The 27,694-nt window shown below is 36.4% G+C and overlaps 3 protein-coding genes across 4 annotated transcripts; 1 reads left to right on the top strand and 2 right to left on the bottom strand.

Moving 5' to 3' along the window:
- Positions 1-256: 256 nt before the first annotated feature.
- On the bottom strand, positions 257-10,074 carry LOC142546493 (protein CELLULOSE SYNTHASE INTERACTIVE 1-like). The gene is given in 9 exon segments (XM_075654243.1): positions 257-780; positions 856-897; positions 899-973; positions 1,310-1,764; positions 1,881-4,425; positions 4,605-7,653; positions 8,481-8,554; positions 9,310-9,434; positions 9,927-10,074. Coding segments are annotated over 9 exon segments (6,639 nt in total). The 5' UTR covers positions 10,060-10,074; the 3' UTR covers positions 257-639.
- Positions 10,075-15,455: 5,381 nt separating this feature from the next.
- LOC142546492 (uncharacterized) lies at positions 15,456-20,764 on the bottom strand. Of its 2 annotated transcripts, XM_075654242.1 has the most exons (8): positions 20,483-20,764; positions 19,984-20,069; positions 19,659-19,805; positions 19,413-19,521; positions 18,341-18,464; positions 17,938-18,050; positions 17,780-17,858; positions 15,456-15,815 (listed from the first exon to the last, which is right to left on the bottom strand). In XM_075654242.1, the coding sequence occupies exons 1-7, from the start codon at positions 20,607-20,609 to the stop codon at positions 17,785-17,787; spliced, it is 780 nt and encodes a 259-aa protein (XP_075510357.1). In that variant the 5' UTR covers positions 20,610-20,764; the 3' UTR covers positions 15,456-15,815; positions 17,780-17,784. The 2 variants fall into 2 exon arrangements, with proteins under 2 accessions (XP_075510357.1, XP_075510356.1); XM_075654241.1 differs by having other exon boundaries at positions 17,780-18,050.
- Positions 20,765-20,884: 120 nt separating this feature from the next.
- On the top strand, positions 20,885-23,296 carry LOC142546491 (UBP1-associated protein 2B-like). Its single transcript, XM_075654240.1, has 2 exons — positions 20,885-22,132; positions 22,951-23,296. Coding segments are annotated over exons 1-2 (1,185 nt in total). The 5' UTR covers positions 20,885-20,948; the 3' UTR covers positions 22,952-23,296.
- Positions 23,297-27,694: the final 4,398 nt, after the last annotated feature.

Here is a 27,694-nt window from a genome sequence, read left to right as displayed (position 1 = left end):
GGGTCAAATCAAAATTATTTTCGTATTAAAATTTTTAAATAGAAAATGGATATTTAATGAACAAACAATCACGATCACAGTTTCTGAATTTAAACTAGACAAAATGTTGTAATATACAATGAGATATTCTTATCATCGTCGAAGACTAGAAGGCTCGAAGCATTGAAAAGACATCCATCAAGTGTTTACAAAACAAAATACGATCAATAGAAAAATCTTGCAACAATGAAAAAAGAGAGGAGAAAAGAGTTCGATATAGCGTAAATAAGACTCCATTTCATATCAAGAAAACATTTCCCAAGAAAAAAAAAAGCCTAAACCAAACGTTTTTCTAAATCTTCAAATTCATACAACAAATGTTTGGACGAAAAAATCTCAACCTCATATGGTTCCTCTTAAAATCTACGAAATGATACATCAAAAGAGCCTTTTCCCGACTCACATTATCAAATCTATATACATCAACATACCAATAAATACATATAATATAGATTTGGAACCATATACAAGGGGCTGCCTCGGAGTGAAAAAGTTATCACCAATGATATTCAATTTATAAAAACCAACCTCCGAATGCACGGTGTTAAAACTTTGCAGGCAGAGACCTGTGTCTTTGATCAAAAGTCTCCGCGAATTTTGCTACTTACTAGACCACTGAAATTCTATTTCCAAATTTCTTGGCGGGCCACTTTTGCTTGCGGGAAGCAGCGTGTACTCACCGGCAACGGCACCTAACATGACTACACGGTCTACTTGGATAGTTACCTTCCCAAATTTGCTCTGCCATTACATGAGGAAGTAATTAGAGGATGCGTGCTTTGGCGCAGGTTTAATGGAAAGAAGGATGAGTATTACCTTTCCCATTTTGCTCTTGTTCTTGCAAGAAATGTGAAGTTTCAGGACCTTTTGGGGGACTTTCAAAGGACCACGCAAAACTCTCTTCCCACTCAGGGTTGGGACCAGTTGATACCACCTGAAAAAGCAAAAACCATTTTGTTAAAGTATGCACATTAGTTATCTTAAAACCCAACCAGATATCAACATTTACTGGAGCAGGTAACCATGTAATCCATCAATTAATATCAGGGAAATCTGAACATCCAAAGTATAAGACGTGCGCATTGCAGTTCATGCACGGGATAAAGGAACATGAATCACAAAATTTCCAATTAAAGCAAGCCTACTTGGGCCCCTTCAGGAGCCCATTTTCAATATTATATGATGGTGCACAGGAGATTAATGTCACCAAAATCAGAAAGGGAATGACCGCGGAACCAAATTAGAAAATAAAATTATCATATATACATACCTTGGTTAGCTGAGGGGGATTATTTCCGAGGGTAACTTTGCAGTACACACTTGGTACCCCAACAGATTGCCTCATATTGTTTCCTCTCTTGATTATCACCACTAATGTTCCCGGTAAACACTGCAGCAAAAATTCTGCCTTCTCTTGAAATCGAGGTGGGCCTGACTGGATCAAGTATTGCAAAAGAGGTATCGCATCCGCAGAAGCAATTGATTGTGCACGAGAAACTTCAGCGGGACAAGCTGACCAAGCTTGCCTTAGAAGAAATAGTGCATCCAATGCAGCTTCTTGAGTGGCTTCAGATCCTGTCTTAAGAGATGTGACAAGATGAGGAATGCTTAGAGTTGCAGGTTCTGTTGCTCTTAGACGTGGAAAGTTGCCAAATAGTGCATTTAGAGCCTTCAGATACTCCTCGTTTACTGTGCCAGTGGCCCACAAATCCTTTTCAATCACAGCTGTGAAAACCGGTACATTCATCAATATGCCTTGAATAAACACACTTGAGAGAGAGAGAGAGAGATGGGGGGGGGGGGGGGGTGGTGGGGGAGGGTTGGTGCTATCAGTTATGTACCTGTTAAGCCTCTAACAGTTTCGCTAGAAGCATACTCTTGAATGGTATTGTTAGAGAAAAGAAGTTTGATAAACATTGCTGCCTGTATCGATGTTTCGGGGATGCTTGAGCCAATCAGATCAAGCACAACCTGAACACCACCAGCTTCTGCTACAGCCCTTTTATTTAATCTGCTATACATGACAAGGTTCTGCAGTGCACATATAGCTACTACTTTCATTTCTTCTGTGGGTTGATCCTCAAGCAGATTCACTAAAGCTCGGCAGGCTGAAACAGCATCAGCTAATCGAGCAAGGCTCTCATTTTGGAATAAGTCACCAAGGGCAAGAGTCGCCAGTAACCTTGCCTGCTGACCTTGGGTTTGAGGATCCAAAAGGTACTGGGATAGTGGTAAAATAGCGGATTTGGTAGCTTTAGATTCCCTGATCTTCACATTGTTCAATAACACCTCAAGTAGTCGGGCAGCCGTTTCCTCACATTGATGACGTCTAAGAAGTACCAGAAGTGCTTCAATTGCCCCACTTTCAGCCATCGCCTCAGCACTTGTAGAATCATCACTGTCCAACACTAAAAGAGCATTCAGAGCACCAATAACCGTACCCTCTGAGACTGAATGAAGCAACCTAACCAACACAGCAATGGGTACTTCCAAATAATAGTCAGAACTAAACTGCAGGATGCTGGATAACACAGAAGCAGCAGACTCCCACAAAACCTGAGGTAGTGAAGAATCGGGTTGAAGAATGACTTTGGACAGTTCACTCACGCCACCCTCTTTTGCAATTTCATTTGGCCAAGTACCTGCAACCCTGACAAGAGCCCTCACGGCTCTCTGTTGCAAAATGGGTGTACCGGGACCAAGAATGTGTATCAATGGAGCAATTGCTTGTTGTGTTAGTGGGTCCCCCTGTAGATGCTCCTCTAAAAAAAGACGAGACAGAAGCTCAGCGGCCAGCTCTTGAATTGCTGAAGCAGGAGAGTCAAGTAAAGGCAGGAGAGGCGCTATCACTTGCTCAGACGCCAGGGTATAATTAGCGCCACACTGTTGATGCTCTAAAATGTTCAAGAGAACACGAATTGCACTCCGCTGTCCATCTGTTCCAAAATCTGATCTAGTCAGCAATAAGAAGAAAGGCTCAACCAGTTTCGCCGCAGAAGGACCTTCTGCTATGGCAGCATTATTTGTAAGTATTCTGAGCAGTTCGGCAAATGCAGTACATAGGAAATCTGGCGCTTCATGGAGTATACTAAGCCCCGTCTCAATCACTTCAGCTTTCACCATTTCTATTTTACATGCAGGCCTGTCTTTTCCTAGCTTAACTAGAGCTCTACATGTAGCCTCATGGAGCAAATAATTCTGACCATGAAAAAGCCCAGCAAGAGGGATTACTGCCCCATGGGCAGCAATTAGTTCGGCCAGCTGTTCATCTTCTAGTAGCCTATCTAACGCACGGACAACTGAGTGGTGAGCGGGACTATACTCGTAAACAATGAGAGACACTAAAGGCTCTATGCAACGTGCAGCAGCTACAGTAGATCTGATTCTTGTGTTGCCAAAAAGAACAAAACACAACTCAGCCGCATCCCTTTTCAACACCAACGAAGTATCCGAAGAAAGAATCCTGCATAGCACATCAACAGCATCCATCTCAACATCAGCTACCACAAGGGCTCTAGACGGGTTCTCACTCAGTAGAGTAACCAAAGCAGCAATAGCAGCATGCTGCTCTTTCTCCGAGCCGGTGCTAAGAATTTCCACCAAAGGTTGAACAGCTTGTCTAGAAGATTCAGCACTCCTTACATGATCAGCAGAAAATAAGTTTTCCAAGGCTTTTGCAGCACTATATCTTGCCGCTCTTCCACCTAAACGCAAAACTGCTATGAGTTGACTGACAGCAGCCAGTGCAGATTCGTGCTTTCTTATCTCAGCTGTGCTGAATAGAATACCAAGTAAATCAGTAGCAGCTTCCTCGTATGCATCTTTTGGGCCAAGAGATAGATACTTCGTCAACCCTTCCAAGGCCCCCGATTCCACCATAGCAATCTGATTAGGATGACAGTCTCTAGCAAGCTGGATTAGAAGTCCCAATGCAAGAAAAGGTGCCCCTGGTCGATCCGGGATAGGCTTAAGCAAGTCAACAAGGGCTGGTATAGATTTCCTCGAGGTTGCCCCAACCCTGATGTCATTGACCCTAAACAATCTTTCAAGAGCCACCTGGTCCGGATAATGAACCAAACCAAACTCATCAGCCAATTCCAGAAGGTTATTGATAAAATCATCAGCACAACCAAGCAACGAAATAAGTCCTGCAGCTGCCCCTGAATTTGCAACAGATAGAAGAGTTCCCCTGCTACCATTACAGACAAGACTGGCCACAGCTTGGGCAGCAAAATATCTGCCAGCCGAATCCTCTGACCTCAACAATCTTGCGAGGGCTGGAATAGCTTTCATCGTTGCATTAGCACGGATGATATCTCGGTCTTGGAATAAGATTGCTAACAAAAGGGCGCAAATCCATATGCTGCCATCCTCTTTAAATTCAGCCTAGCAAAGTTCACGACATTGATAAGAACATTACAGGAGATCAAGATAAGCATTCTGAGAGACAATGCGAGCGAAAAAAAAAAAAACATTTTTCTCAATACCAAGAAATTTTTTAAGATAGGTGCACAGTGATTCAGATATTATCGTTGTAAAAACATACAAGACCATAAATTTAGCACCTGTGTATACAGCAAAAAGGATTGAGAAATTTTCTCAGTAAGAACTTCAATTGCACCAGCCTCCAGGATCTCAACTTTACTTTTACCATCATAAGCTGCAAACACAGAAAGGAGCCATATAGCTATATTGGTACCATTAATAACTAATGTACTTCTCTTGGAGCCTTGGCTAGTAGCCTCTTCTTCACCTATCCTGCAGACGCTTATGGTATCTTCATTGCCCTGATCTCCAAATTGAGAAAACTCAGAAGAACTTAGCATCCCAACAAGAGAATGGACGAGAGACGTCCATGAACTTGAACTATTTAAATCCTCAACTACCCTTTGATGATTCACTTTTGCAGTGCAAACGAGAAGAGCAGCTCCTCCAATTTTGACCACAGCATTTGAGTTGCTGATTATCCTTCTTGCAATGGATGAAATGCATCCAGTGGCACCAGCAACTGTGTTACCAAGAACAAGAGGTTGGCTCCGACAGAGCCGGGATAATACTTCAATAGCCTGGTCCTGCAGCATCGGTGTGGCATCTGCAATGCATGAAACTATTGGAGTAATACTACTTGGGTATTCATAAAGAACTACCCAAGGAGGTTTGACGTGTCCAATACCTCCAACACACCTTGAGAGGAAGGAAAGAGCATCGAGTGCTTCTGATGCAACGATAGATCCACTGTCAGAGGTTTCGAGGAATGAAACTAAAGCAAGCACCGTTCCAGCACAATTTATACAGTCAATTAAAGCAGAATTAATTTCACGAGAATGGAGAAACCGGGCTATTGCTGCAGCAGCATGAATCTTGCCTACATTCGTGCCTTTGTGTAGAACTTTGGTCGCTGGCACAATAATTTCTTCCAGCATAACTTTTTCAGATGCTTCACCATCTAAGAGTAGATTTGCCAAAGCACACACTGCTTGCTCTTGAACTTGCAACACCGAAGAGGTGGCAAGCACCAGCAACAAAGGCAATGCATTCCTAGCAATAGCAGCTACATCTTGGTTCACTTTTATTGAAAGAAAAATTGCGGCAAGGCAACGGCAAGATTCAACTAAGATATTTTCAGACTCGACATTTAGAAGTTCAATGATTGAGCATAGAGTCTTCACAGCAATGGAACTTTCACGCAAGTCCTTTCTGAGGTCAAAGATTCTAGAAAGAGCTAGCGCAGATTTTGCCCGAGTCTCTTCCTTGGTAGAGCTTAAGATTTTTATCAGTGTCTCGATCGCATCATTTGCCGCACTACCTTCTCGCATCATATCAGTCAGAGGGGCCACAGAGAGCAAACTGTTTAATGCATCTATGACATAAGCTTTAGATTCAGGTAGATCACTGATTAACAATGCAGTGAGTTGGCTGATTGTTGCTGTGTCTGACTTGTGGATCAAATGATTTAAGGTCTTAATAGCAATTTCCTTCCCATTGGAACTTCCATTCTTTAGTAGCCATAGTAAAGCAGGAACAGCATCGGCACTTTCAACACAAGCTCGTATATCCTCACTATGATTACAGAGGTTTCCAAGAATTGTTGCAGAGTCTTCTTTGGCTTTCGCAGAGCCGGTCTCAAGGATTTGAACTAATGGAGGAATGCCACCAGCGGCGGTAATTGCCCATTTGCTTTCATCATTTTCGTTGGATAGAAGGCAAAGTAAAGCAACAGCACACTCTTGCTGCTGCTCTGATGAAAGACCGAGAAGAGATATCAAAAGTTGAATTCCCTCACGACCTTGAAGAGCATGCCACAAACTACCTTCCTTGTAGCAAAGAATTAAAAGGGACTTTATCAGCTCTTCCTGAATGTCATTGGTTGTCATAGTAATCAACCCAACAAGCAGTCTTTTTGCATCAGATGCAGCAAGTTTGCTTGCTAGCACAGCATTCCCATATAAAGTAGCAAGGGCTTCTATTGTTCGCTCCTGCACCAAAAATGGCATCTTAGTTTTGAACTGCTGGACCAGTGTCTTTTCCACCTCCATGGGATCTGATGCTCTAGAGTATTCTGCATCAGTGTTATATATCATAAGAGCCGAAGCTAAAGCTCCCAATGTGTCGGCAACTTGTGCAGGAGAGATGCATGATTCAAGGCTTTTACCAAGACTTGAGATGACATATGACAAGCCACCAGAGATGTTTGCAAGAGCACACATTGAATTCTCTTGCAAAGCTTGGGCGAATTCACCCTGCATGAATTCTTTTGAAGGAGCTATCGTCGCATTTATCAGTATTGGTATACCATTGGAACTAGCAATCTCCCTCCTGGATTCTTTGCACTGTTCAGAAAGAGATTTAAGAGCCCGTGCAGCTTCTGCTCTTGCACAATCTTCATTACCAGCTCCAAGTAGCTTAAGGAGCACTTTAGTTGTTTCTGTAGCCAATACTTCAGAGCAAACAGATGCATCCTCCATCATCATGCAAGCCAACAAAAAGCACACATTTGCTTGAGTACTTGATTCTCCTGTTTTGAGCAATTTGATTAGGATATCAACTCCGCCAGCTTGAATTGATGCAGGCCAAAATCCCTCAATGCAGCTAGAAAGATTTCGCAAAGCTCCAGCCAATAAATCATCAACCAAATTTCCATTGTTTAACCCCTTCCCTAATTGTTCCCACAATGTAGGGACGACTCCTTCCGTTGAAAAAATTTTAGACCCCACATGATCCTTGACGCCACCTTGAGAAACAGCATAAATTGTCTTGGCAGCTGCTATTCGGCCTTCTGCTGAGTTTGACTTGAGAAGACCTAGCAATGGTGGAATGCAACCTCCAAGTAATACTTTGACCCGCAATTCATTTTCTTCGCACAGTGAACCTAAAACAGTAGCAGCATGTATCTTAATCCCGAGTGATCCAGAACGAAGAAGAGACACCAGAATTGGTACTGCTTGAGAATGTGATCCAACTGCACCAAAAGCATCTTCCCGAATGCTAATTAGCTCAAGTAATTGCCTCAGGGAATTTTCCTTTTCATGTGAGGAGGAATTTTGCCGCAATTGTTCAATGCACTTGGCAACACTTGCTAATGTCCCATCGGGGTCCTCCATGCTACTCCGATCTCTGCAAGCATAAAATATACATGAAGCCATTTCACGACTGTCATCTAATTAGCATCATCTAAATTTAAATCATGCCATGAAATATTAAAAATACTATGGAATGTAAAGCATTTGCAAGTAGTGGCAACCCATTAATAGCATGTGTCTTCATACACAGAAAGTTAACAATGATACTTTACCAACATAAGAAATATTAAAGATCAAGTGACCCAAATTTAGTTACATTTAAGGAAACATGTAGCTGCAATATAAAATGCTGCATGGCATCTCGAAATGTAGGAGGGACTAGTGAGTTCCCTAAAGAACTTCATGAGAAGTCGAGCTTTGAGTAACTTCCATATCGTTTCATAAACTTGAGTAAACCCCCATCTAGGATTCTAGATCAGCGCTGTTCGTTGTACTAGAATTACTCTATTGCTGACTGATTGCAAATAGTAACTGAAGTTGCTTCACATATTCTCTTTCTCCTTTTACCATGATCAAGATATATATATCTCACCTTTACATGGTCTTCACCCATCAATTCTGTAACTCAACGCTGTTCGTTGTACTAGAATTACTCTATTGTTGAGTTACTGAATTGATGGGTGAAGACCATGTAAAGGTGAGATATATATATCTTGATCATCGTAAAAGGAGAAAGAAAATATGTGAACCAACTTCAGTTACTATCTGCAATCAGTGTACGCGGACCATTGACTTTCTCTGGTGGGTTTGGAAAATGGGATATTTCAACGGTTTCCACATCAAGTTCCATCGCTTAGCAAAAACATAAGTAAGACATAATCTGAAACATTTAATTGCATGTCAACTGCTACTCTAACCAACCTTGAGTTCAGTTTCATATGGAGATGTGGACTTGGAGGTTCGGAGTCCAGAGACTTAACGTCCCTACTTCTCTCCTACAGAAGAAAAGGACATAAATTAAGACAAAATTATCAGAGATGCGTCAAAGAATTCAACATAAGCACATAATAAAACAAAATCTTGTAATAATAACAGTGTGTTGTTTTTTTGTGGAACATACAGAAAATACAATATTGCACACAATAAAGTTGTGACTGGAGTGGGAAAATCTATTGGCCAAGATAGTTCACTAGTCAGCCAGTATCTCGTGAATCATGATCTCTTTGGAAGAAAGAAAAGCATAAGAGGTACACAGCATACTAGGAAATATACACAATCTAGGTTTCAAGAATATGCTTTTAGAAAAACGAAAACGGGAAATCAGTGCTCTTCATATTCAAACTATCATAAAATTGTTTCAAGAAAATTCACGGAAAAGAGGATGCCCTGATTTAGAATGATCAAATGTTCTTTTTGAGATATCTTCACGCCATATTTCAAGCATAAAAGAGATGCTAAGTGCCCCTTCTCAAATGCACCGTGCCAAGCAAATGCGTAATTTACATGATCATTCACTCGAGATTCTTGAATTGCCATTGAAATTATCACAACAATCGAGCAATAAATCAGACCAAGCAAGAAACATTTATATTATCAGATGCTAGATATCGGTACACAATACATGTGACCCCAAACACGGAATAAAATAGAGGGAACAATTTCTACCCCAGTTATCTCGATCAGAATATTTGAGTATATTAATTCAGGGATTAAACATGGACAATTGACCAGAGCCTGAAAAGCATATTACCAACTCATTGGTGGGAAGTGTGCTTCCATTTGAAGGAGCAACGCGAAAAGCTAGTGTTGTCGCCAGCTTTGCTGTGATCCAAGGTCTGCACTTCGGATCTAACCCAGACAAGCCAAAGCTATAACCTGCATCAGCCACAGGACACAGTATTTAACCAAATCACTAGTAGAATTTTAAAATCTGAAACAAAATGCCCCAGTCAATAATAAAAAACGAAAATCTTTGTTGAATAATGCCGGGAATCTGAACTCCAACTCCGAAAAAAATGATCAGACCCACGTTTGCAAATCAAATATAGTGCAGCATCAATCATAGACATTAAGCATGAAGCAAATAATTATGATCGATAGGCCCCTCAAGGAGTAACAGAAAGATCATAACTATGCAATATCGATTAAATTCAAACCCAATACACCGATACAGCAAACCCATTGAAAATCCCACCAAAATGTTATCTTTCAAAAAAAAATCCCTAGATCGAGTGATCCCAGGTAGAAAAGTCGACAGCTTCAGAATGCGAAAAATTCAATCATAAACCGACCTGCATTCTATAAGTTACATAAAGAGGCCAGTGAAAAAACAGTGGAACGTGATAGATCTAGCGGAAATGGGGGAACCTGTGTTGGAGTGAGCTACAGAACACCAAATCTGCACATCCAGTTCAAGAATGGTGATGCCGTGGTTTCTTGAGAGAGCTCTGTATCTCTCTTTCCCTAAGAATGCCAATTGATAATAAGAAGCGGAGAACATAAGTTACATAGCTAGCTAGCTGGAGACTGAGTGGGTGTGGGGCCGGGCTGAAACACCGACAGTGTTTTGTTTTGACCGGCTTCATTGGTCGGCTCGGTCGGCTCGGCTCGGTTCTTTTTTATTTTTATTTATCTGTACTCGATTAATTTATTTATTGTTTTTAGTTTCGCTTCAAATTGAATTGAGAGCATAATCGAGTACCTTTTTTAGGATAATTTTTTTTAAAAAAATAAATATTAATATATATATTTTTATTAATTAATTTATGAAATTAATAAACCATATAATTCATAATTAGATTTTCTAAATTTTGGGAAGCCATGCAGTTAACTTGATGTGGGTTAGCTGACCCGACCGACCATAAGCCAATACAAAAACATGGCCAACTAATTATATATATATATATATATATTATATATATATTATTATAAGGCACCTAATAATTAATTAATTCAGTTATTATCATATTTGTTAACATATGCTCAACTAATTAATTTCAAGTGGCAACGACTAGGAATGCAATAATTAGGAGAGCTGTAAATATCATATCTTAATCTTATAAGTAATTATTATTTTTATAAATAATGTCACACTCTCCATCCCATTTACATAGATTTTTTTTCGATTGTCTCAAATATATAATTCATTTTTTATTTTAATATTATTTTGTTTATGACTAAAATTTTCTCATTAACTAAATATTTTGTAAATTAGATTTTTCAACTATTTTTCTATTTGAAAAAAAAATAAAATTATATATATATATTTGGAGAGATGAACTAATTAATTTGATGAAACCTATGTATTAACCAAGAACACTTATTAAATACCTACAATTAATCGAGAAAGGTTGATGATTGGAACCTAACAACAGATCAAGGAATGACGTGAAAGGGAAACCAAACATCCTCCCTGGTTTTATCATCGTTTTAATTATTGTAAAAAACTTGTCTGAAACGATCTCACGAATCGTATTTTATGATACAGATTTCTTATTTGGGTCATCCATGAAAAAATATTACTTTTTATTCTAAATATCGATAGGGTTGACCCGTCAAATAAAAAAATTCGTGAGACCATCTCACAAGAGACTTACTCTTAATTATTAACTCAAATATAGCATTGAAAGAAGGACTCAGCCCCAAAAGGCGGAGATGGGTTCTGGTCCGAGATCGTTTTTATCTAACATCTATAAGCATATTTAATTTAATTTACTTTTTTATCTGTATAATAAAAATTATTTAATTAGTTCATGTTATAATATATTTTATTTAAAAAAAAAATTCGACACAAAAGATCAAAGTGTGCAATTGGCTTAACAAATTTGGTTGGGTGAGTTTTTTTTTTTTTTTTTTACAATTTCCTGAAAAATAAAATCTTAAATATTTATAAAACATCAATATCCAACTTATAATATAAATCTGGTCAAATATATTATTCATTTTATATCTAAAAAAACTCATCTGTAAATTATAATTACTACAAAATTTTGTTGTGATAATTTTTGATGTTGTAGCGAAAAAATAAAACGAATAACTTTTCTTATAAAAAATACGAAAATTATTGTGTATCGTACAGTGGGAAACGTTTCCCGAGCATCCCATGTTTTCGCAGCTAATCTATGGTCGATTTTTTTCCATGTCCCTCGTAGCATTCACAACTATCTAACTTAATTAATATATGTATGAAGAGGTTTTTTCTTTATTTTTTGCGTATTCAATGCAAAAGACTATCTCGATTTCAAGCTTTATTATTTAGCCAAAACTCAAAAAATAAGGGTAGAAAATATGTTAATGACTGGACATTTGTCTTCACAACATAAAGTAGGTAGGACTAGGTGATCCGAAAGTTAACTAACGATGGATATGCTTTAACTTACAAAAATGTCTGGTTCCTACATGCATTTACTGGTTAATTTTGCACAAAGTAATCGATTGATCATTTTAACTACGGACAAATCAAAAAATTTCAATATTCAATTTCCTTTTTGTCCTAAATTTGAAATGCTGCTACACGTACAAATCCAACTTTTTTACCTTCGACGATTGCACATTAGTGCATTATTGTGTGTGTGGAACTCTATGCAATTGGAATCCTGTTATATTAGATATGGACAACCAACCACTGTCTCCTCTGGTTAAATTTTGTAAGTAATTAAACATTAATTTGAATGGACGTATTAAGAAATTTTCGACTCAAATTAATTACGCTGTAATTATAATTTTTAAATATACAATATAAACAATTAAAATTGTTTAGGTTCAAAAATGTTTTTTTTTCCCCTTGAAAATGTTAATTAATAATTAAAATGTAACTTGAAATTAATATTAAATCGTAAAAAGAAAAAACTGAAAATCAATCCAATCCCATGTAGGTCCTCTTTCCATGATTTCATATCACCAAATTAAAGCAATTAAATTTGTAAGTCAAACAAATGTATTCACACGATCATATTGCTTTATAAATTGAAACCATGGAATGAAATTCCCTTCACGACTTTATTTGTATCTCAAAATATACTTCTTAACATGTTGGCATTATTCAAATTCTTGGCTCATCTTTTCTCATCATCTATTCAATTCTTGTACAATTTCCTCCTCCTCCAACTCATCGTTTTCGTATGCTGTGCCTCCCGAATCACTTCCGACAACCACCACAAAACCGCTCCCAAGTTTCTCTCACTGGTGGAAGAGAAAAACCCGTCAGAACGATATGAAACCCGATCGGAAATTGGACAAAGTAGTTTCGAGTGCTGCACAGTTTGCTTGTCCATGTATGAAGAGGGAGATGAGGTAAGGAGATTGAGTTGCGAGCATATATTCCACAAGGCATGCCTTGACACGTGGCTGCATCAAGGTCTCGTCACGTGTCCTCTCTGCCGGAGCGTCGTCTTTCCGGACAGATCTGTGGCCAAGATGGTCAGGTGGCAGATTTATCGGCACGGCGTAAATGATGACAGTGATGAAGAACTTGAGAACTTGTTGTATGCATGCTTTGCATGGTGATATACACATTATTTCTAAATTAAATAGGTTTTGTTGTTAACAAAGTTTTCCATTTTAGAGTATAATGTGCTTCTTTAGAGGAATAAAGGAGAGATTGGTAGAGTATATCTGGTCATTTTAGCTTTTAGTCATGTAGCTAAGGTAAGATATATGGAATGGGGTTGATAAATCATGTAATCGGCCAACTTGTCAGTGGGTGTGTCTACTGTCTATGTATATATATTATATCAATATGACATTAAAAATCAAGCAATTAAATGGGAAAGAAAAGTAAGAATACCCGAAGACTTTGAATTTAAAGGGTTGACTTGACTTGACTTGACTTGACTTGACTGGACATGACATGACACAATGAGATACTGAATGTAGTGCAATGAAATTATCTCAGTTTTATCAAAAATTATCTGGTCAATATAAACACCATAAATTTTCATTAGAAATTCTTGTATATAGTCTTTGTTTTCATGTGCAAGAATTATTTAATAAAATAAAATATAGATACATGCATATCCTGATATACACATGCTACATGCCAAGGGAAAGAAGAAGCTATATATTACCTAAATTTAATAAATCTATGTCTTGCCCTCTTGTGTATATCAACCCCTACCTGCATCCATTAACTCTAAAGTCAACACAAGTTGCATGCAAGTGTTTGAATCGCTCCTATGTCCATTCAATCAAATACATATAGTGTGACAGGAGCCTAGTTGGTATATAATGTATATATAGCACTATTATATCATATTACAATATAGAATTTGAAAATGTGTTTTCTACTAGTGGGTGATATTTATGTAACTTGACGACGATATATATTTATTTTTTGACGAAAATATTATAAATTTAGATCATAAAATTATCCTGAATCACAATAAACTGGATCTAACTCGAAATTTTTCCGAATAGTAAGATGAAATATCAAAAGCTTTACGAGCTAATTAATGAGCAACGTTGTTTGTCAGTCTTTCTTATATGTTGTATAGATATGAAATTGCCAGACTCCATAAGATTGTGAATAGCCTGCGTTATAATAACATTTTATCCCAAGTTCTCGTCCTATTCGTTTATGGAATTAATTGATTGCACAGAATCGGAGAAAATGTATATATCAGTGATGTCTAGCCGCAAACAAAATTTCATCCCACTTCTTATCGCAATTAACTCAGCGCCTTCCATTGAACCGGAATGTCTAATCATCCAAGCCATTGCTCCCGTGAACTGTTCCATGCGAGTTTCGAACCACTGCTCCTACACTAAATCTTTGTCTGGTCTATTCAAACTCTGCAACAACATCCAATTTGAACTGATACAATGCTGGTGGTTTCCAAACATTACCTGATAATAATTGTGCATCTGTTCTGGAAGAGCTAGCCACATCTGTTTGGCGGAATGAATCCAGCGACTATAAAATTAATCAAATAAGATCTGATAAGCTTTATGAACTAGCATCTGACTTTTACTATTCTAATTTATTTTAATTTTAGACTGAATCTCTGAAGTGGTTGGGGAACACTTGGGGCCAATTGGGGGGCGGGGTGGGGGGCGGGGGTTTTGCAATTGGATTACAAAAGGGTGTGTGACTTCATTTCAGTTCCTATCTTCATTCAATGTGTGTGTGTGGGGTAAAAAGACTTATTTACAATATCGATGACAAAGTAATAAATGAAGATAGGAATTAAAATGAAGTCAAACAATATATATATATATATAGACACTTCTATAATTATTAATGCTAGGACCATCAAATTTTAATAATTTAAAAAATATTAATTAATCAATAAGTAAATAACTTATTATTTTAAAATTATTTTTTTCCAACAAACATATTTAATTATATAAAAAATCATCGTGTTTCATCAATATCTTATCGTATCATTTGAATTAATATATAAAAAAATTCAATTTGTATTTTATATTTATAAAAACAAGTAGGTAATATCCTTTGTTTTTAATAATTACATAATCTTAATCATGCTACTTAACACTTCCATTAAAAAATAAATAAATTGTCAAAATTTAAAATATATATAACTAAGATCAGAATTTAACAATATAAGATCAAAATCAATAAAAGAAAGATATAAAATATCAAAATTACAAACATATCCCATTTATAAACTCAGAGCAACATAGCCATCATAATATTTTTTTACAACATTTTTGAAATCCTCCTGAAGGAGTGACCGTAGAATCAATCACATACCATCTATATAAAAATTGAATGGTGAATGAGTCTATAATGAACTTGTATAGAAACTCGACTTCACCATTTTTGCAGACGATAATTGATACGAAGTAGTTGCTACCTAATCTCATTGCACAGTCGCACAAGGCCGATAAATTAGTTTTTATCCTTCTTCAATCATCCCAAAAGTATTAGATATACAGTGAGAAGAAATACAATCAAATGTTTCTTTCATTCTTGATTAATACATCATATAAATTGCATCGAATGTGAATTGTATCAGTAAGAGATACTTCCTTATCGTACAAAATTACAAACAGCATCGGCGATATTATATCCCCTTTATCATTCCTCGTCATTAACAATACAGATTGATATCTAATCGACGCAGAAATACAAACCTACAAAGCCACAGAGTCGGTTAACCTCTACGTAGGACACTTCTTGTCGAATCTTCACAGAAGTCCAAGCGATTTTAGTTGCTGAATATGCTCTGGAGGAAGAGGTGGGGGTGACCAATCTGCTCCAGTCGTCTCACCATCAACATCCTCAACCACATATTCCTAAAAAAACATGTCATAAAGTATATTGAGGAATGTTTCTTCCCCAACAGAAGGTGGACATAATTGAAAACGTATGCGGAGATTTCTAACTCGTAAAACCAGGGGCTGGAACCAGGATTTTGGTTTAGATTGGGCTAAATCAGATTTTTGAATTTTGTACACTTAAGGATATGTTCACTTCTTCCAATATATTGAATTAATAAATCCAATTAAATACAACCGATGAATTAATTAGCAACTCAGAACAACATGAACAAAGCCATGAAAAGTAATAAAAAATTCGAAATTTAAATTGAGACTCCAAGGAAATTTCTGAAAACAACTCGAAAGAAAAACCCCACACTAATAAAACGCATTTATTGAAAACCGCAAGATGAGATGGATCACGAACACAAATATTCATAATAGCAACTTAGAATCAAGTCCTAAAATACAGGAATATGACAAGTAATTATATATTCTTCATGGCACGAACAAATTCATGAGACGTCCAGAAAAATTAATCAACATACAAATCTTGGAAAACAACTTAGAAACCAAATTCCGACACAGCAAAGCCATAATTGATATTATGTAGAAACAATAACCTCACAGAGAAGTGGAAAACGGAGCAAAATATACAAAATATGGTTTATTGATTCTAGAATTTGACTTAATCGTCGAAACTCGGACACAGTGAATTCGTTGATTCCACTTAATCAACCGTCGAGAGAAATTATTTATGGTTCCAATTTAATATAATTTTAAAAGAAAAAAATGCAGACGCAAGATACAATTGGGAGAAAACGCGATCTACCAATCTCAAAAACTAACTGGACATTTAAGCAGTTGGGCTGAAACCCATATAATAGAATGGGCATGGCCACATTATAACTAAGCCTATAAAGAAAGGGTATGGGTAGGTATTGCAAAACCCGTTACCCAGCCATACCCATTTAACATTACCCAAACGGGTTGGGTTCGGGTCGTGTACCCGCTCTACCCGTACCCATTGTCACCCCTACGCAAATCCCTCAGTGGGAAGATGGGAAGATAGGACAGACTATTGAAGCAAGAGTTTTAAGATCAACTGATGTTTACAGCACAGAACCACGTTCTAATAATTTGGCACAGCTCTAAATTGGAGGGAACTTGCTAAAATAACCACTACAAAGACTACAGAAGGTGAACATAGGAAATGCATGTCTTTATATCTCTAACTCCTAAAACTTGTCTACCATTTCTTGCTTCATGTATATTTTCAATTGTTTTTTATCCAGTATTATCGCTTACATATTTATTGCATCAAGAAAACTAACTGCAAACACGCAAATCACTATCCCACAAAGACAGAAAGACTACAGAACGTGAACGTAGGAGAATGTATTTCCTTAGATTTATAACTCATGAAAATTTCTATCATTTCTTGCTTCATGAACGTTTTCGATTATTTTTTATCAAGAATTATTGCTTACATATTTATTGCATCAAGAAACCTAACTACAATCACGCGAATCACTATCAGCGGAAAGATAGGACTAGCAAATCAAGAGTTCTAAGATCAACTGATGTTTCTAGAACAGCACCGCATTCTAGTAATTTAATTGGAGGGGAACTTGCTAAAATAACCAATACAAAAACTATATGTTTAAGATGCTCGAATTGCAAATCTGCACACCAGAAACCAAGGTATAAGATTCACACTAAAATCTTTCTTACAGTAAAACTTGGCAGCAAACAGTGGGTATGGGCCATCAGTCATCTATTAGAGGAAAAAGGCAGGTTATAATGAAGAGGGACAGTATTGAAGAAATTTTCTACAGAAGTAGCAAAAAATGAAACCAGACGTCATAAAAAATTTTCAAGTGATTTCTTTTCATGTGCTGGATTAAGAGGACATCAGAAATAGGAAGGATATCGTATAACATGTGGCATTTAATGGTCATGATAAAATAATGCAAGAAAAGACAAAATGTAATACTCACTTTCGTTAGCATTCTTTTTGCAAGTATGTGGTAGTGACGCTGCCAAATCCTCTGTCCAACCATTGTGGCCACCAACACACTATAGAATACACCAATCACAGTAAATAAACCAAGTACTACTAAAGCCATTACTAATAATAATGGCAATCCAGCTTCACCAGCACTTCCCAAGCAACCACATTCACCAGCTGCGCTGCCACAACTTTCAAAGCATGTGGTACAATCAGTCCACATACAAAGAGTGCCGGGTAAATGGCAATCTGCACACATTCTGCAATATGAAGATTGTCGAACGAATCAAATTTCAGATGTTAAAACACACGTCAATGAAGAGGTAAATGCCATAACGATGATTGCAATTAATAACACTCGCTAATAGCACTTAGAAATCCAAAACACGGTAATAAGTAGAATAAAAGCAGACTTGAACATTACAGAAACATAAAAGCAGACTTGAACAAACATGATAGATAGGTAAAATGCTCGAATAAAGAAAAAACATTGAATTAAATTTTCAGCTACTATCAATGTAAAAAAAAAACAGGGAGAGAGAGAGGATACCCAGGATGACAACAACAAAGACACAATTGTCGACATGGCTGCGCTAGATCATTGCGCACTCTTCTGTCATAACAAGTAATGACGCACCCAGATAAGCCCAGCAAAGCAAAAAACAACAGAGCCCCTGCGGAAAGAGTTCAATGGGTCTAACACATCATCCATCAGAGTCCAGACATCAACAAAAATGTCGAAGAACACATAATGATGTTCTCCAAACAGGCACATCAGACGGAAAAGAATATATATTTCATTGCCATATACTTGATCTCTTAAAATTAATGTGCTAATATCAGTGTTCTGAAAGACGCAGTGTAAGACCACCTAAGCGCTGGGCGGTCGCCAACCTCTCATATTTTTAGAAAGGCGATGTCTCTGAGTGCTATTAAAAAAATCGACCGCCCGTCTAGACGGCCACCTAATTTAATATATTGAATTTTTTATTTTTATTTAATTTTTAACTTTTTAAAAAGATTGTTCGCATATTTTTTATCGGATAAAGAGTAGGAAATCTATTGATTTTGAGTTTGAAACTTTTACAGAGGAGTTATTGGATAAATATGGATATAAACAATAATAATTAGATAAGTAGGTTACAAGTCTTTTTTAACCTCTGATAGATGATCTAAACTAAATATTTCTGCATATTAAAATTTTTAACCTTTTTTTCTATTATTAAATTTTCCACCGAACAGAGTGAATGGTTTCTCTCTGAGATAACCCTCCAAGCTATTCAACGGATCAAGTTTCTTGAAAGAAATCGATATATACATCACATAATGCCAATAACCAAAAAGGAATACGGATTATCTGTTGAACCAAGGAATATGGATAGTCTGTTTCTTGTTACATTGAAATTGACACCATTTTCAATACTTCACTTTTTAATTTTGTTCTGAAATATATATACTTTGACCAATAAAAAACTAAAGATGCAGTTAATATCAAAATATCCACGTGGAAGTATTTTACAAATTCATAACATTTTGTCCTGAACCAGCATAAGGAACAACCTGGGAGATACAGCCAATAATGGAAGAAATTCATAGATGGGTAATGTGAGGCTAAGGATTACCACATATGTAGTAGAAACTAAGTTCGCTATCGAAACCCCAAGAACGGCGAAGCCAATATTTTTGGTAGCCATCAATAAGATACCCCAAGTATGCCAATAGAGCAATAATCTGTAAAAATAATATAGGTGTTAGAAATTAGAATATAACAAGTACTTGAAGGATACTTAAACTTTCATGCATCATTATTGACATAATAAAAGGCAAGAGCAGATAAGAAAATAAAATAGAACAAAAAGGACTCCAACCAGCTGAACAGCGAAAAAGATGCATAAAATATCCCTAGTGACGAAGAATCGGAACTTCAAAGTTCGCCACTTCCTATCAGCAAAGACATGGACTCTCAAATAATAAGGGGCCTTGCAAGTTGTGCAATGAGCAAAGGCAAAGCCTTCCTGCAAAAAGTAAAAAGGATTGGGAAAAAAAATTAAATGACTCAAACTGATACAGTATGAGGAATAATGCTTTGCGGAAAGAATAGAGTCAGGAGCTAATAATTTAAGAAATTTAGACCATATTATTAACTCAAATAGAATAAAAATAGCTTCTCAGTAACTAAAAAAAAGAGAGAACCTTTAAAGAACGCCAATGATCGAGGCATTCTCTGTGAACAAATTTTGATGTCCCTTTGCACTTGCAAGGAGCAATAAAGTCCCTTCCTGGTAAACAAACAAAAATTCCAATGCTGAATGCAGTACTTTAATCAAGTGTGTAATGTCATCAACGAAAATGCGTGTTTAATGCATCATAAAATTCCTTGAGGCAACATAAAATCCTGAAGAAAAAGAAAAAGAAAAGTGCAGCCTATGAAGAATTATGATGCAAATGCAATTAGATCAAACTAATTAGCCCGCTGTTAAACCTAATATAAATTACTTTTGGGAAATGAAACAAAAGGCGTATATACCAATACCAAATAAATAAATCCATTCATCAATGAAAGAATGCAGATCACAAAAACAGCGATCAACTGTATGACCCGCAGAATAATTGGAACAAACCTAGATACCTTAAAAGATTACATGATTCTTTCATCAATCAAACCCTAAGGGACAGGATGGAGATATCATACCGTCAGTTTCGAGGCAAATCCGGCACTGAATTTGCTCTTCGGGACCCAATTCGAGATCTATCTCAGAAGAGTTAGTGATCGGAGCCGGCGCCGTGAGTGGCAACGAGTCAGACCGATCACCATCCATGCATATAAAAAGTCAATGAGGAATGAATTGATTACAAAAGGAGAAGCAGTTATTGATTGATGATAACTTTGGACTTAGGCTTGGCTTGGCTCACACCAAGCAAGCGTAGGAGAAATCTTCCTCCTCCGCGCCAGACCAGTGTACCCCTTGTTTCTTCTGTTACTCCCTGTAATATTATGATAATAAAAATGTAATACCATGTATACCCCTAGGCCTGCATAGGCTTTAATGGGCTGGTTGATGGGCCGATCCAAATTAATAATAATCCTTTCCTAGACCTTTTATTTTCTTCGCAAGCTCACCTACCTACCTTGAGGTTGCAGCATCGGCCGCCTGCGAATGGCGAGAACCAAACCGAAGAAGAAACCAAAGCGCATCAACACAATCGACAAGACAAAGAAGAAGAAGAAAATTAGAATTCCCAAATCTGGATCCGACTCGGATTCCGATCCACGGTCCAAACTTCAAACCCTCCTGCAACCATTTTCCAAGGAGCAGCTCACCAATCTCGTAACCGACCTATGTGTATCGCACGATTCACTTTTCGACCTTATCCAGTCCACGGCCGACAAAGACATCTCCCATCGGAAAGTCTTCGTCTACGGACTCGGTTGGGATGCCACGCGCCAGTCAATCCACTCCATTTTCGGGGCTTTTGGTGAAGTTGAGGATTTGAATGTTGTTATGGATCGCGCCACGGGGAAATGCAAAGGTTACGCCTTTGTGACTTTCAAAACGAGGAAATCTGCTCAAAAACTACTGAAATCCCCTAGAATTCAAATTGGTAATCGTACGATGACTTGCAATCTTGCATCCGCGGGTCCCAACACCTCTGCTTCTGGGGTTGTTTCTCATCAGCATTTTTCTGCTGATTTTCCTCTGCGCAAAATTTATGTCAACAATGTACCAATGAATGCCAGTCCAGAAAAGTTAAGGAGTTTCTTTGAGAAATTCGGAGAGGTTGAACACGGGCCAACGGGGTTGGATCCAAATACTGGGAAATTTAAAGGGTATGCGATTTTTGTGTTTAAAACCGTCGAAGGAGCTAAAAAAGTTTTAGAGGAGCCGGATAAGATGTTCGAAGGAAGTCAGTTGCATTGTAGGAAGGCCAATGAAGGGAAGGGGAAAGGAGTTGGGGGCGCAGCTTCAATAACTACGGCCATGCAGCCGGTTAACCCGCAGATGCTTGAAGTGGCTGCGGCTCAGCAGGCGCAGAATATGGCTTTGTTTGGGCAACAGATGGGGTTAATGAATCCTTTGTATGGTTCTGGACTGTTTGGGAATGCGTTGATGGGAGGTTATTACGGGATGATGGGTGGACAAATGCAGGGATTCGGTTTGGGTGCTTACGGAGTTCCTGGAGTTGGCTCCTATGCCGGCGCTGGCGCAAGTACTGGTGTGCCCGGTGGGGCTATGCTTCAAGGGTTGTCGCATATGTATCCAACTCAGCAGAGTGGGCAAACTTCTTCGTCATTAGCTAAATCTTCGAGGACTGATGACAGTGGCTATTTTCCCAGTCTTTGGTATGATCAGTGCACCCATGTTTTTCTTATAATTATCTATGTCTATGCTGTTCGTACTTTCTTTAAAGGGGGTTTGAATTTGGTAACTCCAAGTGTTTTCTTTGTTGTTACCCTCACTACTTCTAACACATTGTGTATCACAGATCTATTATTTGTTAATTTTGACTCTCGGAGTTCAAAATTTCAGTTGAAGCACTTTAGGGTAGGAATGCAAATGTATATTATAAATTGTCGTAGGACTGCAGGGTTGGATCATTATTCGCCAGTCACTACTATGAGCTAGAATATCTGTTCAGTGATCATGAATCTATGATAGATACTCTACTAATTTCAATGTGACTTGTACAAGGAAAGAGTTGTGAATGAGATTTGAAGTAAATTAATTTGCCGAAGGTTGATGATGGTATGTGACGCGTCTAGAGGGAGGAGAGTAATACTTAGGATGGATGGCTGCGATCAGGCATAAATTCATTGATCGTGGAAATTGTATTTGTGGTAATATATTGGGAAACTGATGGACTTTATGACAGTCATTCTAACAGGAGTATGACGACCATCATGGAAATTTTGTTAACTATGATTTGTGCAATCAATTGCCACTGATCATCCCCAAATGTATATTAGTATGAGACAGACTTGGGTTTGCTGATCAATGGGAATTGGGAAATGTTTGACAAAATTGTGGTGGGACAATCAACTTATCTTTAGTCAGTAGAACTTTTTGGTGGAGTTTTTGTTCACAAGGTTATAAATGTAGATAATATTGCAACATTGTTGTTGTGCTGATTCCTTTGACATACTTTTTTCAATTACTGCAGAAAATCACAATTGAAATGGAATAGCAAAATCCATGGTGTTGTTGCCGAATGGTTAAAGGTTTAATCTTGGTTTTTGGGCTTGATGGTGGAATATGATACTATGGCTTCATTTTTCAACTTTGAATTTTTCTCATCGTATTCCACTTCTTTTCTTAGCTTTTACACCTTTGGCCAGTCTTTTAGTGAAACTGATATCCAGTTATGATCTTACTGGTAAACCTTTTTATTTTTAATTTGTTATGATTTTATCATGGCTTGTAGAATTCTATTTGGTCTCTCATTTTTCTTTTTGTATCTTCCTTTTATGTTTGATCGCCATTTTGCTGTTGCTGCTGTTGCTTTTTTTTTTTTTGATGTTCCTTCCTTTTTCTTCTTCTTTTGATTCCTTTGTTCCTCTCATACTGTGCTTGAAGTTGATATGTTATAACTTTGGGCCGTGGTTATGGATTTTATTTCCATGTAATTTGTCTTCATTTTTGTTTTGTTTTGCCACATGGACTCTTGATGGTTTGCTTCAGGATTTTTGTCTCGTCACTTTAGTTTCTGAAGGATGATATTACGAGTTATTTTAATATTTTTAAGCTATCGTACTTAATGAAATTTGGACAATATTTTTTCTTCAATTTTAATTTAGATATAAAACATATTAATATTTACTTGTAATCTATTTCTGGTGTTTTCCATCATATTGAATCTAAACTGTTAAACCACACCCAAACATTTTGTATTTGATTTTTCAATCCATGTGCATGTCTACCTTGGCTCGACTTTTTTGAGATTTTTATTCAACTCTTCCTATTTTTTACTGCTTAGAATTCTCGGGCGGGGCCTTTGTTAAGAGCCACTTTTTAAGTTCATTAGAGAGCTTTATTTATCCATGCTTACTATTTCGGAATACCGAATTATAGATGTTGATTCCATAAGACTGGCTTGATGTTGCAATGCATGATAATATGGCATCAACACGTAATAAAGGCTTCTTAGTTTAGATCTGTGAGTACATTTGTTGGTGGAAAGGGTTTTTCTAAGAATTTCCTTTCTAATCATATAAAGATCTAGTAGTCAATGGTGAAAAGGACCTGTCCTATTATCCTTTTATTGGTTGAGTTCCATTTAGGGCGCTGACCCGGTGTGTATCGAATTATTCACATTTATTTTTACATGTGAGTTTTATGATTTTTTCTATAGATCATAATTTTATTTTCTTGAATGTTCTTTCATATTTAGCTCTCCTGTTGATTTTCCTCTATTCACATGTTACCTTCGTATTTTTCCTCGAAGGGATTTTGTTTAGAACAATTATTTTGCCTCCACCCATTACCGGCTCTCTCTCTCTATATATATATTGACTCAAGTCTCTGGGCAAGTTCCCAACCGGGGAGGGAGATGTTGCTTGATAGTTCAACTTAATTGAAAGCGTGTTCGATGTATTACTATAAATTTTGATTATAATTTTGAATGTTTCATATTTGTTTTGGGGATTTTTTTTCATCTTTTGTTTGTATTGAAATATTAAAGAAAAAACATAAAACAACTTTGGTATTTTACAACCATGTGTTTTTATACGTTGGATACGTTTGTCCCATCTATAGGGTTATTTGGTTTTATAAGATCATCAGTTGTAGATTTAAATGCTATACTTGCCCTGGGATTCTCAGACTTGGTTTTCTGCGCCTGTAACAGATGCGCCAAATTTCGATGCCGTGATGTTATTTTTAGGGTGGTGTCTCATGGTTCATTTCACGATATTAATGTTGATAAAGTTAACGTGACAAAATATGATGATTAAGTTTGTTAAAGATATTATCTTTTATGGTAGCTTAAACTCAACTGTAATAGACGTTTTGATCCCTTTATTAAAAATTTACTCTTCACCTCCCGGGAGAAATCAAAAATTCCTAAAATGGTTGCTCTCTATTTAATTTAGTAATTTGATAAAGGATTTCACTAGTTTTTGTTTTTTTGGAATGGAATTAATCACAATTAAACAAATATGGAACGTTTGCGCATGGTCGATCTTGTTCAATACTCCTTCCAGTTCAAGTTATCAGCGTTACGACACATTAGCCTCCCTTAGTGGGTAAGCACTTTAGAACACAGCAAATTGTAAAATGAATAAATTTATGTGGCCATTCGATTCTTTTGGGGTTCCTATGTTGTTGTTATCGAATTGGCAAATACCATGCTTTAATTTTATTTACACTTCTCTGTATAGTATAATTTTATGAGAATATGACAAAACAAGTTTGTTGCGTGACGTACGTCTTGATTTTATATTCAATCACTTGCATAGGTCGACAAAGAATATGAGAAGGAAAATCACTTGAGAATTAATATATTCTTCTCAACCTTATCCCAATTATGCCTGTTACTTTTTAAGTGGATAAACCTCTGCACTATTATATTGTGTACATGTAAATATCCTATTATAGATTATGGCGATTGGATTCTTCATAGACATATATGTATATGTATGTGATGCTTGCACGAGTTAGTTCTTCCGTGTAAATTTGTGACTTTTGGGTTTGTCCCAAACATGCATTGCATTCAATATTCTCGATTTCAAGAGACATGAATAAAGAAAAATGATGAATTTATTTATACAAAGTATTTTTCGTAATATTTCTATAATGAATTGTAAGTTATATAAACTGTTATTTTTCTTATTCGTATGAGTATGTCTTTTGTGATACGATCTCACGAATCTTTATCTGTGAGACGGGTTAACTCTACCAAAATTCACAATAAAAAGTAATACTCTTAGCATAAAAAGTAATATTTTTTTTATGTATGACCAAAATAAAAGATCCGTCTCACAAAATACGATCCATGAGACCGTCTCACACAAGTTATTGTCTATTCGCAGCACCTGCAATTTAATTAAACATGATATTAGCGACAATACATACACATGTGAGCGTGTACATGTATAGTGTAAATAAATAATTGAGTGCGAGAGAGAATCCAAAAATGAAAATGGAAGCAAAAAGGCCAACTTGCACTAACAAGGTCGAGCACTTTGTATGAAGTTGAATTTAGAATATGAAAATGGTGGACCATGCACCTTCACAATCCACAATCAACATACCATACTTAAGGCAGTGGAAAATGTTATTATTTAAAAATACCATAAATAAGTATTTTAAAATTAAATAATAAATATATGCGTGTGTGGGGCATGTGAATGAACCCTTGAATTAAGATTGATCGCCAAAGTTTCTATACTTGGTATTTAATTGGTCTCTCTATATATGGACGGGGGTTAAATATTACATTATGCCTCCTTGAGGATTTGAAGGGTCATTAACAGGAAACGTTTAAGGTTTAACTAATCACATATGAATATTCCTAGACAGATATCTTTCCAAGAAAAAGATATTGGACAAAATTCATGTAAAGGAAAATGTTATATGTTCAATTTGAGTTACAAAATATATTTGAAATTACAAATTTATTCTTGTATTTTATTTGGAAAAAATATTTTCAAAAGTACATTTAAAACGTGTCATGTTTATTATGAGTATTATAATGAAGATACAAATCAAACTATTATTTTCCTAATTAATGTAAGAAAATGAAAATTAATTTAGTTATGATATATATATATATTGTGCACGCGCTTGACTACCTGAATAAATTATTGTGATAGTCAAGTGTACGAGTGTAGTGAAATTGAGGTGGTGCGCAATATTCAAAGTAAGCACAAAAACAGTACTGTTCCTTGGTTGCTTTGACGTTTATAGATATATATTAGTGGGAATGTCCGATCCGAATAGGGATCACAACGGTGTGAAATGAGTTTGTCTGTCTTTATTTTTATCTCTGAATTTTATCCACGTCTCGATCCTCGTTTTTTCGGGTTCGGAGATTTCTCAAATTCGAACATGAGGGATCAAATCCTCGTCTCGACTCTCATCTTCTTTTCAAAAATATTGAATGGGCGGTGGGAGGATTCGAGAACTTATTATTATACTATTATTATTATTATTATTAAATTAATATCAATATAACTTTAATAATAATATTATTATTAGTATTAAAAATAATTATTCTGTTTGGATATGGAGATTGAGATTATATCTTCATACTCACCCCAAATTATTTCGAAAATTTTAAAAATCCCCGAACTCGAAAATATTGGAATCATCGTCTCGAAAAATTGTCATCCTTAAATCCGAATACTAAAACTGATCATTTGTTAATTACAAAATAATGCATTCAGATTTCCGTTTGACTGTATCATACGACACAGCTGCCTAAAAATTGTACAATTTCTTCCACGCAAATTTAGAGAATATTAGATTAAGCATCCATACTCTGTAAAATCAATGTCAGCTAGCACATATCACTTTAGCCGTTATATTCTGTACTCCTTCGGTCTTAATTATATAGTCAATATTTCTTATTTATATGTCTCAAATATATAATCTATATTTAATAATCTTAATTTATCCTAATATATCATTATTTAATATCTTTCATTATTGATGATTATAATTTTTTTTCTCAATATCATTAAATAAAAGTGTATTATAAAGTTTGTCTAAATAATTTATTTTCTCAATAACATTCTTCAAATATATAAAAAAACAAAATAGACTATATAACTGAGACGAATAAAGTATTAATTTTATGTCGATTTTGTTATTAGAAGCTGTGATCTGAGTATAACAATTCATGATTTGGGCTTATATTTGTTGGCTAAACAAGATTTTTGATAAATAATTAACTATTTGGTTTGAAG

The sequence above is a fragment of the Primulina tabacum genome, chromosome 5, assembly GCF_025594145.1.
Source record: "Primulina tabacum isolate GXHZ01 chromosome 5, ASM2559414v2, whole genome shotgun sequence".
Taxonomy (NCBI): domain Eukaryota; kingdom Viridiplantae; phylum Streptophyta; class Magnoliopsida; order Lamiales; family Gesneriaceae; genus Primulina; species Primulina tabacum.
The sequence above is the reverse complement of the archived record's forward strand: the minus strand, read 5'-3'. Positions and strand labels throughout refer to the sequence as shown.

Coding starts and splice junctions, on each gene's coding strand:
- LOC142546491 (XM_075654240.1), top strand. CDS start 20,949: ATGGCGAGAACCAAACCGAAGAAGAAACCAAAGCGCATCAACACAATC.
- LOC142546492 (XM_075654241.1), bottom strand. CDS start 20,609: ATGGATGGTGATCGGTCTGACTCGTTGCCACTCACGGCGCCGGCTCCG. Junction 19,806..19,983: donor ATCATTGGCGTTCTTTAAAG/GTTCTCTCTTTT, acceptor TACTTTTTGCAG/GAAGGCTTTGCCTTTGCTCA. Junction 19,522..19,658: donor TCTTTTTCGCTGTTCAGCTG/GTTGGAGTCCTT, acceptor TTATTTTTACAG/ATTATTGCTCTATTGGCATA.